This window comes from Rhipicephalus sanguineus, chromosome 9 (genome assembly GCF_013339695.2).
Source record: "Rhipicephalus sanguineus isolate Rsan-2018 chromosome 9, BIME_Rsan_1.4, whole genome shotgun sequence".
Taxonomy (NCBI): domain Eukaryota; kingdom Metazoa; phylum Arthropoda; class Arachnida; order Ixodida; family Ixodidae; genus Rhipicephalus; species Rhipicephalus sanguineus.
In genome coordinates this window covers 153,502,739-153,516,219 of record NC_051184.2, presented here as the reverse complement: position 1 = coordinate 153,516,219, position 13,481 = coordinate 153,502,739, and the positions used below count along the sequence as shown (strand labels likewise).

Genomic DNA, 13,481 nt, shown 5'->3' with positions numbered 1-13,481 from the left:
TAGTACACGGGCCTCAAACATTTTTGCCTCCATCGAAAATGCAGCCGCCGCGGCCGGGATTCGATCCCGCGACCTTCGGGTCAGCAGTCGAGCGCCATAACCACTAGACCGCCGTGGCGGGGCAACGGCGACAACAGACACTGGCAAAAACCTACACCTGCAGCGCTGACTCGACCCGAATGCAAAGAATAAAAATGAGGATCTCAGCAGGAATCAAAACCAAGCATTCGGCATGGCAGTCAGGTATTCTACCACAGAGCCATGCCAGGTCTGAAAACTGCTTTGGAAAAACACCCTATGCAAGCAAAATGTCGGTGCAACGTCAATTGTGGTTGTGGTGCTGGCCATCTAATTTTATAACAAAGCAATGAGCGCTACATATGTACTCCTACGATGCAGGCGTCATGTCAGGTTAACGTGTGTGGTTACACTGTTGGCTCCGCTTTTATAGCAGTCTAATAAACATCAAATTTGTATTCCTATGATTCAACAAGCTATATTCAAGCGTCGCTCGACCCTGGATGAATACGCTGACGAAAGTTACGTACGATATTCACCTCATCGCGCCATAAAGTGCACTTCGTTTCGATAATACTGACGTATGTGCTCTAACGTGAGTGCTGACGTTACGTCAGTTACCCTTCAAACGATAGTGTTGTCGACGTGCCTGGTACGCCCACGATGTGCACATAACTAAACGCGTCGATCCCCTCGTTACTAAAACACGTGATCCACCTCGTAACGCTTGACTCAAAGCAAAAAAAAAAAAAAATGCCGCACAGAACTACTCGCTGACTGCTTCGCATAAAACCGATTCCCACAAGGTGTGGGATCTGCGGAATTTTTTCGCTTGTCGCAGTAGATGGACCATGGCTGTCCCAATTACCGACAAACGATTAACTAGTCGGATTTGCTGTATTAAAACAATTTATAGAAAAATTCACAGCGTCCCTCATGCATTCACCTAGGACGACTCCAAGGTGAAAGCCATCTTCTTTGTTTTCTCAGCCGATGTATTGATACCGCTCCGCCACCCTCCAAAAGCTTTCTGCACCTAACGCGGTTTTGCACTGCTTCCAGGATCAGAGGCACCTCACCTGGTTTTGCACTGCCTCCGTGATCTGCCCACCTTTGACCACGGTACTATGTCATGTGATGATGACATCGCGTGACGTAACGCCACATGACGTCACACTGACTTTTACGATGACGTCATAATGACGTCACTAATTCTGGCGATCTGTGACGTCATGATGACGTCATATGGTGACGTCATCGCGTGGCTATGATTTTTCACTTCACTGTTCTTCGCTTCACTCGTCGCGTTTGATAAGGCATCTAAGGCTTTCGTCTTAATAATGACAAAGGTCCTAGGGCCTCCATATTTTGACATAACATGGCTGACGTTGCCGCTGGAAAAATGTCTTCCCAGCAGTGCATTTGCGTTTAGTAAGTGCTCTACCAACCACTATACCAGCCTCGCAGCTGGTCAACCAACTTCACAGAGAGTGGAATGACCGATGAATTTTTTGGTGTGTATTGCCGGAATGAAATGAAGAATTCATTTCGCTCTTGAGAGCTCGGAACACAGTCGGCATCATCTGTGTCACCGTGGTCTGCAGAACCTGCGAGACCTCAGCAATTAAGGCTTCCAGCATGACTGTCATGCTGGCTTTGATGCGGTCTTCAAATGACCTTAGGTCTTTCTGAGTTACTTCAGTTTGATTCGATAGTGTCGCTGGTTTCGGTTGTGGAGGTGATAATTAGGCGCATCATCAATGTACGCTATAACTAGCGCCAGACCACGGCAAACCATGACGTCGTCAGTTTCAATTAGTTGGGGTCAACCACATTTTTCAGAAAATATTCGTTCTTGTCACCTGAAACGCACTGACTTGGCTTGGTTACTGCAATTATGCTGTACGTTAGCGTCATGTTTGTATTCTCTCTTGCTTTTTCTAGATTTAAAAGTGTTTTGCATCAATTATTCTACTACGAGTACATCGACTAATGTTTGCTTCAAGTTCGTCAATTGCGTTACACGTACAAAATGAGAAACCTACACTCACAGAATAGTTCGAGTAAAAAGGGCGTCTTTCTGTCCCACAACAATAATCCTCATCTGGCTTGCTTGCGTTTCCTTTCTTGAAAACTCGGCGTTGGCCACTTTCCTGCCAAGAATGCTATGTCACGCTAATAGCGCACATGCTGTTCGTGACAAGAAAGTGCCGGGCGCGCGGCGATAATGCAAGGAAAGGAAGGCAAAATAAATTACGACTATTGTTGTGGGACAAAAAGACGCCCTTTTTACTCGATCTATTCTGTGAGTGTATGAGAAAAATGCAAATGAAAACTAATGTGGCCTCAAGGTGTGACTATCCATGTGATCTGGCCGTTGGTATAATTACATGAATAAATAGCAAACACATAACGGGAAACAAAATAGCCAGCACACTGCACAGGAGATAACACGAAAAATGACAGAGTTTAGAAAAAGCAATTACTTGAAATATAGATATGATGTCAGCAGTTGATGGGAATATGCGTTGGTAAAGGCTTTGAATCACGCTATTTTGTTAACGATTCGGGGTAACACAATGATGCGCTCACCAGTCCGTCATTGCACCAATGTTTCAGGAAGTTACATTGCAGCGAATAAGGAAAATAGCAGTAATAACATGTGAAAAAAACGAACGTGATTGCATCATTTGAACCTAATTTCGCCCTTAGACTGCCGCAGTGGCCAGATAAATGAAGGAATGAAAGAAGCGAAATTTATCAAGGGCTCGTTTTTCTTTGTTAGACACAGCCGTAATGAAAGTCAACAGACAGTGAACCCAAAGAAGGTTAAGTGGACATTATTTTAGTCTTTTAACATTGCAGTAGTAATTATGATATAAATGGGAAGAAATTAAAGTGGAAGAAAAGACAACTTGCCGCCGGTGGGAACCCAACCTACAACATTAGGATTACGCGTCCGATGCTCTACCGATTAAGCGACCGCGGGAGTCGTCCTACTGTCAACCATATCGCCTATTTCACCCTTTATCCGATGTCTTTGCGTCGGCTTTCAATTTCTTCACATTTATATCATACTTGCTACAACACAGTTAAAAGACCACAAATAGCGTACCCTGTACTTCCCTTGGCTTCATTGTCTGTTGGTTTTCGTTGAGACAAATGAACCGTATTACAATTCCGTCATTGCCTTTGTTCCCAATGTATCCATGTTCCTCGCGAGTAACTTTTCAGTTAGTTTCCTATTTGCACATTGCCTTCTTGGTAATTTGGCCACTGAATAGGTCATCTAATATCACGAGTTACTAAGACCACTACATGTTGGAACTCGTCCGTAGTCGCAATAGATGCAACTTTGGACGACTCATGTGAACTGTAGGGGCTGCTTGTTTTTTAGTCGCTCGTTGCTTCACCAAAGACTGCGTGTAAATGATCGGTCATAGTTATGACTTCTTCGATAGAAAATGGAGCCACTGGCAACAGTTTAACGCAGGTATTCTCACTGAATGGACGTCATTGATAAACAAAAGGAGACCGTGATGCGTAGAACTCATTGATGCGTTCCCTGAAGCTGCGATGATTTTCCCGTGTTGCCTGTACAGTTGCCACTCGAAATGTTATTCAGGAGCGTAGAGGAAAGCAAAAGCGGCAGCGAAACCGCGCAACGCTCTCTCCGGACCGGTCCGTCTCTGAACGGTCGCGCGGGCGTTGGCAGCGGGAAGGCGGCAACCGGCTGCGTCGGCCGACTCGTGAGCTCGCGCCTTCAGGAAGCACCGCGACAGTTTTATCGAGCCTTTCTTCCGCGACCACGCTGGCAGATAGCATAAGCGACCGAACGAATTGCGCCTTATCGCAGCCACTGGCACGCAGACAAAAGCGGGCCCCCACGGATATGTTCGCGTAGCGTACGAGACTGGCGGCGCGGCTGGCTCTCGGCGTGCCTCTGTCGTCACCGCCAGCTGTTTTAGAGCGTGAGGCAACGCGGTTTCCGCTTGGCGCACGCGGAGAGCTCGTTGTGTCGACGACTGCGATCCAGGCCCGCGTCGCACGGGTGTCGATGATGAACGCGCGTCGTCGATGATGGACAGCGCTGCTTCGTCCCCTCGCAAGGATCCCGTGCGGCTGGGTCCGGTGCTGGAAGAGAGCGTGGCCTCCTCTTCGGTGGTGCTGCCATGCGACTCCGAGAACGGCCGCCTGACCTGGCGCGAGCGATGGGTTCCCTTCTTCCGAGGCTTGGGCCTCGAGTCCGTGCTCTTCCTCTACACGATCACGTTCGCCATGCGCTTCGTCGTCACCCAGCAACTCTTCATCGCCAAGTCGTGCCTGTCTGCCTACCCCGACGACGTGTGCGCCACGCTGAGCCAGCAAAATGCCAGCGTGCGCGACGCCGTCACCCGCAACGCCAACGTGCACAACCTTTTGCTGGTGCTTGCCGAGTTCGTTCCTGCCGCAGTGATGTCGGTGTTCCTCAGCTCGTGGTGTGACAAGCACGGTAACCGCATTCCTTTGCTGCTGAACCTGTGCGGCGCGTTTGTGCTGGACGCCGGCACCATCGTCACTGTGCTGGTGTTTTCGGCGCCCATGTACGTGAACGTCCTCCTCGGACTAGTGTGCGGTATGACCGGTGGCTTGGTATGCATGACTGCCATCGTTGAGAGCAACGCATCGCGATCGTCGCGCGAAGACATGCGTGCCGTCAAGTTCCTCGTCGTCATGAGCGCCTTGCTAGTCGGTGTCCAGCTGGGACAGGTGATATCGGGCGAACTCTTCAGCGCAGGCGGATACCTGCCCGTGTACTGCGTCTCCGTTGGCATAGTTGTGTGCAGCATGCTTTTTGTGCTAGTGTTTAAAACCGGAACCTCATCGTCGACGTCTCGCCTGAGCGACATGCTGAAGGACCTACGGATGCACAACTTCAAAGAAGGCTTCGACGCGGCCTTTGGCTGGAGACCACACGGACTCCGGCACCGCCTCGTGCTGCTCGCCCTTTCCCTCGGTGTCATACTCTTCAACGCAGAGAGTGAGTACCCAAATGCACTTATTTCGCTTCATTCACGGGCCATTGCGTACGTGAATAAAGCGACGTCTGTCCCTTGTTTCTTTGTGTCCTGTCCTGCTGGCAGTTTGTCAGGAGATCATCACGTACCAACTCGCGTAACTTTCAACGCAAGCTCGCACTGTATTACGTAGTCCGTACGAATAATCGAATAAGTGGCGCCGAACAGGTCACCAAAATTATCGCCCTGCTTAGGGCAAATTTTGTGATGTGTGAAAACGTCGCAAGCGCAAGAAGTGTATAACGCGGAGCAAACACGGATGTGTTTACATGCTCAGCATCCCGATTTCCTGTATAGCAGTAGCGTACGATGTTAGGCTAGTTGCTACTACACAGTTCACTAATACGGCAAAAAATAAACGCCCTATTGTTCTTTCCTCCTTCATTTCACCTTATACTTTACATTTTTATGATTGTACTCTATCTCGTGTGTCAGAAAGCTTTGTTCCCTTATATTCACAGCATGTTTTCGCTTGGTGCATTTTTTTTCGTTTGCTACATACATAGGTCTCTCATAAATAAAAATTTTAAGTGCGCCACATCTATCAATTAGCGCAGGTACCAAAGGTACACGGTGCTGCGGCCCTGATTTCATTCTTGTTTCTTGCCATACCTCAGTGTCTTTGAAGATAGATTACGCCACACGATGTAATTTAGATAAATTGTGCGGGACGCTAATTTCTGTGCAGAGTACTAACAAGAAAAGTGTTCCTATTGCCAGAGCCTGATGTCAAACTAGTCACAACAAATGCTGTTTTTGGCCCACAGTGACCCGGCGAAGATATTTGGCGTGTGTACCATCGTGCGTCTTGGGTAAAGCCTCCCGGAACGTGCTTTAGATTGCCCTGTCAGAAAAGAAGACTGACGCATTTGCCTATGAACTAAGATGAGAGACGAAACGCCAGTTTATCAGCGTGTACTGCTGATTGGGCGAGTTGGTGCATCATTATCTTGCAGTGCTTAGCGCAGCTCAGTTTGTGCATGAAAGAAAAAAGGAAATAATCAAGGAAGGAAAGAGGCAGGCGTCACGATGACTGCTGAACTGGTCCTCATTCCTCGACACTATTGCACGTTATATGGCTCACTCACGGTACACGTGACAAAAAAAAAAAAACACCCTAAAAACGCAATCAAACCTTGCAGCTTAAGAGAAGTACACAACAGCAGTTCACTGGAGGCGTGTTGTCCGTCTAAGAAAGTTAAGTTCCTTTCGTAATAAAGATATAGATGCTCCTGCACGCATTGACACTTTTTGAATTTTTTTGAAACTCTCAGCCTCCATAATCTCGAGCGTCAACTGATGAAGACTGCGGGCCAGGATGACGCATCTGTTGAATGATTGTGTCAATTCGCAAGTCTCCGAATACATAAACAGGGAAACAACCAGGAGAATTCTTGTTCTTTACTGATTGTAACAATGCTTGGAACAACATACACACAACAGTCGACAAACCTATTCAAATGGCCTTTCCCACGCACGAGTTGCATGTCTCTCTTAAGGTTTGTAAGTCTGCCAAGCCTGCCTAATTTATCCGGAGCGGAGTACACGCACAGCTCAAACTGAGCTGCGCTAAAGCAGTAGAAGAATTATCAGCACGCGCTGTGTGTTATCGGGGAGGGGGGAGGGGGAGGGGTCATGTGAACAGTATTTCGCCGATAACAAAGGCCCTGAAAGCAGGGTAACGTATCAGACAATGGCCTCGCTGGAAAACACTCTGCGCGTTCTGTCGTATTATCGCCGTCCGAAGCTGCACTAGCAACTTATATTTCACGCAGTGTACAGTTAAGGAATACAGTTGCTTGGAACGCTGGCGATGCTCGCCACGTGATGCGCTACCGTATTGCGTACCGTATCACGTGTTTTGAGCAAAAAAACTGTGTCAACATGGCTAGTTAGTTGAATGCATCAGTCATAGCGCTAGCAGACGAGGAAGACACAATGGGACGCTTTCAACTGAATGTTTGCACTCAGAAGTATAAGTAGATCCGTCCACGGGAAGAGGCCCAATCATCGCGCATGAAAACATGCCGCATCCAGAAGGGCGAATTCATTTGCAGTCGGCGCTACCGAAGGGCAGCTGACACAGCTATCGCCGGCCCTCGCTATCGGGGCGGTTTCAGCAATCTCTCGCTTATTTTTATCAGCATTCCTATACACAACAGTGCACTCTTTAAAAAAAGCTTCGTATGCACAATCGTTATCATGTGCAGACACGTGACCATGGTAGCGCTCATCCCATTGTATTTTTCTCGTCCGTGCCTGCCAACGCTATGATACCGCTTAAAGCAGCTGTGCCCGCGGCCAGTCAACACATCTATCGCTTAGCAGGGACGACGGCGATTTTCTTGCCGTGCGGTAGCTCATGAGCTCAGTCAGGTGGTTTTCATATTTCGCGGGCTTTCTTTGAACGCCGGAAACAAAAGTTACCACGCAGGATGTACGCTGCCACAAAACAATTAGATCGGTTCTTTTGGAATGCGCTGTACAAGTTAACGAAATCCACTCGGCCATCAAGTGAACAGTAAAAATTTTGCATAATTCATGCTAATGAAATAGTGAACCGCAATATGAAAAATACCGTAACCGGCACCACGTGATGGATACAACATGTCGTTTGTTTCATTCATTTGCGGTTAGCCACTTTTTTTCTGAATCATTCACTATCGTTACGTCAAACACCCTGTATAGAAAATGAGACAACAAAGAAAACAATAGACACCCTAAGAACAAGTCAATGGTGCTGTCACAAAGTCACTTGAAGAAACAAAAGAACGTGTCTACACGACAACACTATGACAGCCTATTTAGATATGACTTCACTGGGTGCCACCCCGATAGAAGGTTACTAACGAATGCGGTTCCTATAGTTTTCTCATGACATCGGCTTTTATTACTTCTCGCGTGAGTTCCAAGCCGTGTCTTCACAAACTTCAGCACTCTCGAAGACAGGCGCACAGCCGCAGTCACGGCAATGGACGCCCAGTATATAGGCTGGTGGAGTGTTGTATAGTGAACTCGTGCATCTAAATACGCTGTCACAGGCATGTCGTGTAACGCGCCTTTTTATTTCTTTGGTACAAGTTGCTACGTGACAGCACTGTTGACTTCCTGTTAGGATTATTTTTGTTTTCACGGTCGTTCATTTTCTGCTTATGATCTCTCATGTACACTTCTTACGGGCCCATAGCCAGGAATTTTTTTCGGGTGGGGGCCCACTTGCTGAAAACTTTGACTTTTTGAGAAAAACACCTATTTTCATTATTTATTTTCGGTAAAACAGCCCCTTCCATCAGAATTTCGGGATAGGGGAAAAAAACTAGACCCCCCCCCCCCTGGCTACGGGACTGCTTGTACATGCGACTTTGTTACTGCAACAAAGTGTGTTGTAAGTCACTGCTGTGTTTGTAAGACCTCTTGTCCTTCGTGGCGTTTCTGGATTTATCTTTGGCTGCCCTCGAATTTTCTTCTTTGCGCTTAACTCTTATAGCTTTAGCCTTAACTCGCCTAGGTACAAAACGCGAACTTCATTTTTGAATGTATCACACCAGAAAGAGCACTTATCAGGTCCTTTCATAAGCTGACACCCCATCCCCCCCTCCCCCTCCCCCCACGCTTTTACACAATTTTATACGCGCTTTTATATAGCGCCGGCCAATCCTTGACACAGCTTCTAGTGTTACAGGGAAATCACAACCATGTAAAAATTGCATAATGTCGCACCTGTAGTGGGTTACAAGCTAAGAATACAACCTCCGCCCTCAGAACCACGACGCGCTGTCAATCACGTATGTACGAGAGTCGTGCAAGCTGGTTTCCATTCGAACCGTACGTAATTTTCTGGGCTAATGTAAATACCACGCATATCGAAAACTAAAGGTTCTTCCGTTCCTATTTAAATTATGGCCCTTCACTAAGCAGTGACTAAGCAGCTACGTGAAACACGCGGGAAGTGTATGACGTCACGAAAAGGAGCAAGTGTCACTGGATGGAACGTCTAGGCAAATTCTGCCTGGCTGGGGCAGCTGTGGGTTTAGATTCTACTTATTCTACGGTTGTAACCGACTGTAGAGAGATCTTAAGCCTCAAGCCGTATCAAATCGCTTAAGCAAGAACTCCATTCACAGTCACACTACAGAAGACGAAAAAAAAAAGTCCAGTCACATAACACTTGAGTTCACGTAAAATTCAGTCGCAAGGGCATCAATATGTTAACGAATAACGCATAAAGTCTAGACCCATAGGAACGCTAAAAAGTGACACAAAAGCAGGCACAGGGACACACCATAAGTTTACACATAAAGCGACGCAAAAGGCGGTATGGTCAGGTTAAAATATACACACGAAATTAGCTTGCGCTGTGTATACTAAATGTTTACTTCGACGATTCCGAAGAATATCCCTCGTTTTTAAAGTTTGTTTAGTACCGATAGGGCCCACTCTTGTAAAGCATGCGTTGGCCGCTGGCTGTAGGACCTACGGATAAGTACCATTAAATCGTGTAATAACTCATTCTAAAAAGACAGGGCGTGCAAACACGGACACAAGAAAGAAGTTCGGACACAACAAACGCCGACTAACAACTGAAGAGATGCACAACGGCGGAAAAGAAAGAAGGCACGAAAACTTATCTCTTGCTTTTTTTCGTCGTATCATGGGCATTCTAACAAAATGTGATGTGTGTCCTCGTAAAAAAGGAAGTTTTTAAAAAAAAATTGTGTTCGTGCTGTTCGTGAAATCGAACTGTCAACTTCACCTCATAGAACGTGTCCCGTGCTACGCTGAATTTCAATTCACATAATGTATGCCGCACGTGCATAAAATCTTGCCGTACCAACGAGCGCCATTGGCAGCCATTGCAAGAAAATAATGTTTAATTATTTCTTCCCCTGGCTGCCAATGGCGCCCCCCCCCCCTAAAACTTTTTTTTTGCCATAGCACAGAGAGCCCAAAATGACGTTCGATCACCTCTGCCTGCCCGGCTCCCACATCAAATCAAGGAGGTGCCCCCTCCGAAAAAATTTCTGCCTACGCCCCTGCCTCACCACATTGGCTATCACGCTTGACAGCTTCTCGTTGGTGCACCTTTACACGAAGAGTGGTTAGCCGTGTGGGAAGTGGTCAACGCCATTCCTTTTGTCGCAGGGAACATGGCAAACGAGAATTGTCGAAATAGCTTTCGCATACTGGAAGATTCCTATGAAGCGGTGGCCCAACTGAGAGCACCAACGACTGAAGATGCGGTCGCGAATGGAACATGTGGAATCAATCCTGTGTAAACGGGGACGGCACGGGCGGAGTGCAACGAAGCCGCTCATGCGGTCGCCGCGTGGGCTTGACCACTCGTGCTTCACACCAGTTCGTCGGCAAACCTGGCGGACCTAAGTCTCTACATAAAGATGTGGCCCAAGGCTCTCCAAACAGAGCACTGGTGTAAAAATGAAAGCTTACAGTAAATGGAGACTATTAAAATCTAAACCAGCACCTCTTTTAAGCGACAAAGCGGGTCCTGCTTGCGTGCAAGACATATTCCTAAAAAGGCTGTGGAAATACACCTTACACACCACATGTAATTGACAAATTGATCGGAGCCAGACATGCGATTAGGTGAGATTTCAATGTTCTTCGCCCCGCATTCTTGCTGTTAATGGCTTCTTTGAAACATGCGCCAACTAGGCCGTCTTTCGCTGCTTGCTCATTTCCAAACACTCCTCCTCGGTGTCCACGCTATCAGGAATTATGCAGAGCAGGTTTACACCACCTCATTCAGAGTTGCTCAGCTTTCTCCCAAGGAAGATCGAACATCCAACACCTGCAACGCGAAGACATAACACTGTCACACTATAAAAAAAGCATCTTCATCGAGTAAACCTCAGTTGGTTGTTGAGCACTGGTCCTGTGTGTGCGTGTTTCTTGTGTATTCGTATTTCGTGCCGTTTAACTTTGCAAGATGTGGCACCAACTTGCGCAAACCAAAGCACTCCTACACATAGGCGTGCGCAGGGTACCCCTCCAGGATTGAGGGGGGGGGGGGGCGAAGGCGGTCGAGGGTTCATTTTAGCGCCCCCCCTCCCTATTAGGTCAATGTATGGGGCAGACTTTGCGCCCCTCCCTCTTACGCGTATAGGGGGGTGGCCGCCCCCACTGCCCCCCCCCCCCCCCCCTCACCTTGCGCACGCCTATGCTCCTACACATAAAAACGTTAGGAAATGTACTGCACTCGAATGAAGCTCAAAATTTACTCGCGAATAATGATAGTCAAAGTGACCTGTTTCGAGTGGTGCAAAAGATGTAGACTATCGCATTCGAGAGTGACTGTATTGTACATCTTTCGAAGTGCGATAAAATTCTGCGCATACTATGAAATAACAAGGACCGATGCCGGTTAAATAATGACGCCCTTCGCCCAACAACCCCCTATCGCTGACCCCTTTCGCACCAAAATCCTAAATATCGACCAGAGCCGTCCCTTTCCCAGAAATAAGGCTTCATTCAGTCATACACTAATCGCCTTGCTTCTACGCTTACACAAAGAGTCAGAGTCACGCGGAGCGCCGTTTCTATTTATTTTTTAGTCACGCGCGCGCCGCAAAGACAATGTGAACAAAGTTGACGCGCAGTTCGCAAGAATGGAGCTATACGAGGCGCCGCGGGTGGCTCCAGGCTTTTGCGCTTTGATTTTTGGTGCCATTCGTGGTCGCTCCGACTATGGACAACGGCCACTTTTTCCGCGTCATGATGCATATGACGCTTTCGCCTTGGTAAGTCCACGATATCGGTTGAGAAGTCCTAATGCACGAACTGTATTGTAGGTACATGATGAAGGTGTATGTCCCATGACCTATTCAGCACTTAAGAGTTGTGGGAATCGAGCGCGCCCTTCCCTTTGGCGCCTCGTTCCCCAGCTAGCGCGCGTGTTGGCCCGCGCGGCTCGAGCAGCTCGAGCGCCGGGAAACCGCCGTTAATCGGCGGTATGGCGACCGCGGCGGCAGCGCCAGGCTCTTTGTCTGGTGCAAGCCATGCGTCAGCCTCCCGGCCGCGGGCACGCGTCCGGGCAAGCCTCGACATGCTCACATGATCACGCCGCCAAGCTAGCTTACGTCACTGTGCAACGCCGTTCCTCATTGGCCGCCAGTGACAACCCCCTTCCCTTGAGCTCGCTTCTGTCTGGCGCGGGCTTGCCCGCGGCAGATGCTCTCTAGGCTAGCACGAGAGGTTGACGCGCTGCTCTAGCAGGCGGCTTCTCGTTCGTGTGCTCGACCGCTGCCCTTTGTGTGGTAGTCCTAGCGCCCGCTGGCAAGCGTACTCGTTCGGTCTTGCGGAGTTCCCCTTACGGCCTGCAAGCTGTGGTGTCGTACTGTGCTGCATCTTGGGTTAATAACCCGTTGTTGCTGTTACCCTGCCTCGTGCGTGGTTTCTGCGCCGTGTCGGAGAAAGACGACCCGGCCGCAGCGTCGTCGCACGCGCGGGCAGTGGAGAACGTCGCGTCCCTGCCGGTCGCGCTCGTAGGTAAGCCTAGTGCAAACCCATCTCCACAATGTAAGTCCATGAATATCAGACCCCTGTGGGAACAAGTCAGGCTAGAATGCCGACACGAAATGTGTTCACACCGAAATCAATTAAGGCCTAACTAAACTTTTTGCGTGCCAGTGGCCTATTGAATAGGACTTAGTACTCCCGCTCTACACCTTCGCTTTGTTTATATTTATTTATCGCGCGCCTGCTCTTCTCTCCGCTTCCCTTTCCATCTTTCTTTCGGCCGTACCCAGGAATTTTTTCGGGGGGGGGTTTGCGTGTAGAACGGCTGCCATTTTTTAAGATTTATTGGCTTATTTTTGTGATAAATCAGTACATCGCTTCTCGTAATAATTCGATGGTACTTTTCAATTATTTGTACCCAAATAAAGAAATTGGTATGTCAACCTCAAATTCTGGTTAAAGCAAGAAATAAGTTTGACAATAACACCACCAAAGCGGGGACACCGCGACCAACGGCCCTGATGAAGTAACACATGTAACCACGGTACAAAAACGGTATTGTATGTGTTACAAGCTGCCACTCTAGCGTCGCAGCGCGAAGTCGGCGACGGGAAATGGCAGCAGGTTAGGTCGTTCCGTACGTAAGCAGAGACAGTGAAGAGATCAGAGACGTGTGTGGGGAAAAAACAAAACTCGTAGTGATATTGCAGCACGAGGGATCTAGTACAACCACTTAATACCAACTAACAAAATACATATAAAATCAATAAATCAGCTTACAAAGAGAAGTATTACAACTACACAAAGCTACCAACAATAAAAACTACAGATGAGAAAGTCCGAAGGTATAAACAGGTGAAGGGATACATGATGACCGGCAGCGTTGAGTCCACGACGATCGGATGCAAGAAGTCAGAGAGAGTTCGGCAC

At 48.1% G+C, this 13,481-nt stretch overlaps 1 protein-coding gene across 2 annotated transcripts in view; it reads left to right on the top strand.

The window, feature by feature from the left end:
- The first annotated feature begins 3,989 nt into the window (after positions 1-3,989).
- The window catches only part of LOC119404031 (proton-coupled folate transporter), a 93,118-nt gene continuing 83,626 nt past the window's right edge, over positions 3,990-13,481 (top strand). Inside the window, exon 1 of one of the 2 annotated variants that reach the window (XM_049419329.1) lies at positions 3,990-5,038. In XM_049419329.1, coding sequence (XP_049275286.1) covers positions 4,096-5,038 — 943 coding nt within the window. In that variant the 5' untranslated portion in view covers positions 3,990-4,095. The remainder of the gene's footprint in view (positions 5,039-13,481) is intronic. The other variant, XM_037670657.2, reaches the window with a different exon arrangement.